General features: G+C 43.8%; 1 protein-coding gene across 1 annotated transcript; it reads left to right on the forward strand.

Annotated features, from left to right (window-relative positions):
- The first annotated feature begins 984 nt into the window (after positions 1-984).
- On the forward strand, positions 985-1,696 carry LOC115985150. The gene is made up of 2 exons (XM_031108117.1): positions 985-1,115; positions 1,390-1,696. Exons 1-2 carry the CDS (start codon positions 985-987, stop codon positions 1,694-1,696), a joined length of 438 nt encoding a protein of 145 aa, XP_030963977.1.
- Positions 1,697-2,089: the final 393 nt, after the last annotated feature.

Raw genomic sequence — 2,089 nt, forward strand, 5'->3', positions numbered from 1 at the left:
TTTAGTACCGCCCGTGTACCACCATCAAAGGATAGGTCGTCACTGATTTCATAGCAGAGTTCACCAATGGGGAAGGCAAGGGGGCAAATGAGTGTCCTTGGTGGAGCATACATATAGATGGATCGTCTAACAGACAGGTTGGTGGAGTAGGTATCGTGTTTCTTTCTCTAAAAGGAGATAATATTGAATATATGGTTAGCCTCGACTTCCCTACCACCAACAATGAAGCAGAGTACAAAGCTTTAGTGGTAGGACTTGATCTAGCCAAAGTGGCGGGGGCTACAAGTGTGGTCATTCATTGCGACTCCTAGGTCGTCACCAACCAAGTAAACGGGGATTACGAATGTAAGGGTGAAAGGGTGAAAGGATGAAGAAGTACCTGTAGCAAGTAAAGAGAAGGGTAGACGACTTACAAGCCAAGATTGTTCAAATCCCTAGAGGAGAAAATTAGCAAGCCGACCACCTTGCCAAAGCTGCTTCAGTAGAACATATGATCATCCCTAGCAATGTACTCTCCATTGTTTAGCTCTCTCCATTAATAGATTCCATCGATGTGCAGGAGATTGGTTCTGAAAATAACTGGACCACACCATTAGTCTCCTACTTGAAAAATGGCATGTTACCAAATGGGAAGGAAGCCGCAAGAAAGCTGAAGGTTTAAGCAACGCGATTCGTTCTAATAAAGGACGTCTTGTACAAGAGGGGCTTCTCCAGCCCATACTTAAGGTATTTGGGCCCTGAGGAAGCAAACTACGTCATGAGAGAAGTCCACGAAGGGATTTGTGGAAACCACTCAAGGTCATGATTGTTGGTATGCAAACTGATTCGAGTAGGGTACTATTGGCCCACCATGCAAAAGGATGCCTAGACTTATGTCAAAACCTGTGACAAGTGTCAAAGGTTCAGCAACATCATCAGACAGCCATCCAAAGAGCTGACCCGATGACAGTCCCATGGCCATTTGCTCAGTGGGGATTAGAAATCATGGGACCATTCCCGATAGCAGTGAGACAGTTGAAGTTTCTTATAGTAGGCATAGACTACTTTACAAAGTGGGAGGAAGTTGAAGCCTTGGCAACCATTATAGAGAATAACGTACAAAGCTTTGTCTGGAGGTACATTAAGCTTTGTCTGGAGGTACATCAATTGCAAGTATGGGATCCCTAGGGTCCTGGTCTTAGACAACGGGAAACAATTCGACAACGACTCCTTCCCAGATTTTTGCTCACAGTTGGGGATCAAAAACCACTACTCCTCTCCTGCCCACCCTTAAGTTAACGGACAAGTTGAAGCCACAAACCAATCATTGTTTAAAATTATCAAGACTCAGCTTGAGGGGGCAAAGGGTATATGGCCTGAAGAGTTGCTAAGAATACTATGGGCGTACAGGACAACAGCAAGGACACCTACTAGAGAGACACCATTTCGGCTAACATACGGGAGTGAGGCAATCATTCTAGCCGAGGTCGGGTTTACAAGTTACAGGGTGGACAACCATGATGAAAGAAAAAACAAAGAGGCTATGCGTCTACAGCTGAATCTATTGGACGAAGTTAGGGTGACAGCCGAACAAAGACTCGCACGGTACCAGGACCTTATGGCCAAGCATTACAACTCTCGGGTCAGAAACAGAGACTTTCAGGTTGGAGATCTCATTTTAAGAAAGGTAATGCACGCTGCTAAAGACCCTACCTAAGGGAAGCTCGGCCCTAACTGAGAGGGGCCTTACAAGATTACGTCATGGCAGAGGAAAGGCACCTACCACCTAGAGACACTAGACGGATGGAAGTTGCACCATCTGTGGAACACCGAGCACCTACGTAAGTACTACCAGTAGAGCTGATAGCATGGAAAGCAACACTCTTCATTTTCCACTTACTTTAGTTAATTTTAGCTACAGTCCTCAGTTTTTTAGTTTATCTTTGTTAATTTTTGCTACAATACTTTTTAAGCCCAAAGGGCAGGTTTTTTTTTAGGGAACAATTTTTCTATGAATGCATGATTTATCATAATAAGAGGAGGTTATTCAGATATGACTAATGTGTTTTTCTAAAAAATATTTTCAAGTCCACAAGTGGACAAGTTTATT

This window comes from Quercus lobata, chromosome 4, assembly GCF_001633185.2.
Source record: "Quercus lobata isolate SW786 chromosome 4, ValleyOak3.0 Primary Assembly, whole genome shotgun sequence".
In the NCBI taxonomy this organism is placed as follows: domain Eukaryota; kingdom Viridiplantae; phylum Streptophyta; class Magnoliopsida; order Fagales; family Fagaceae; genus Quercus; species Quercus lobata.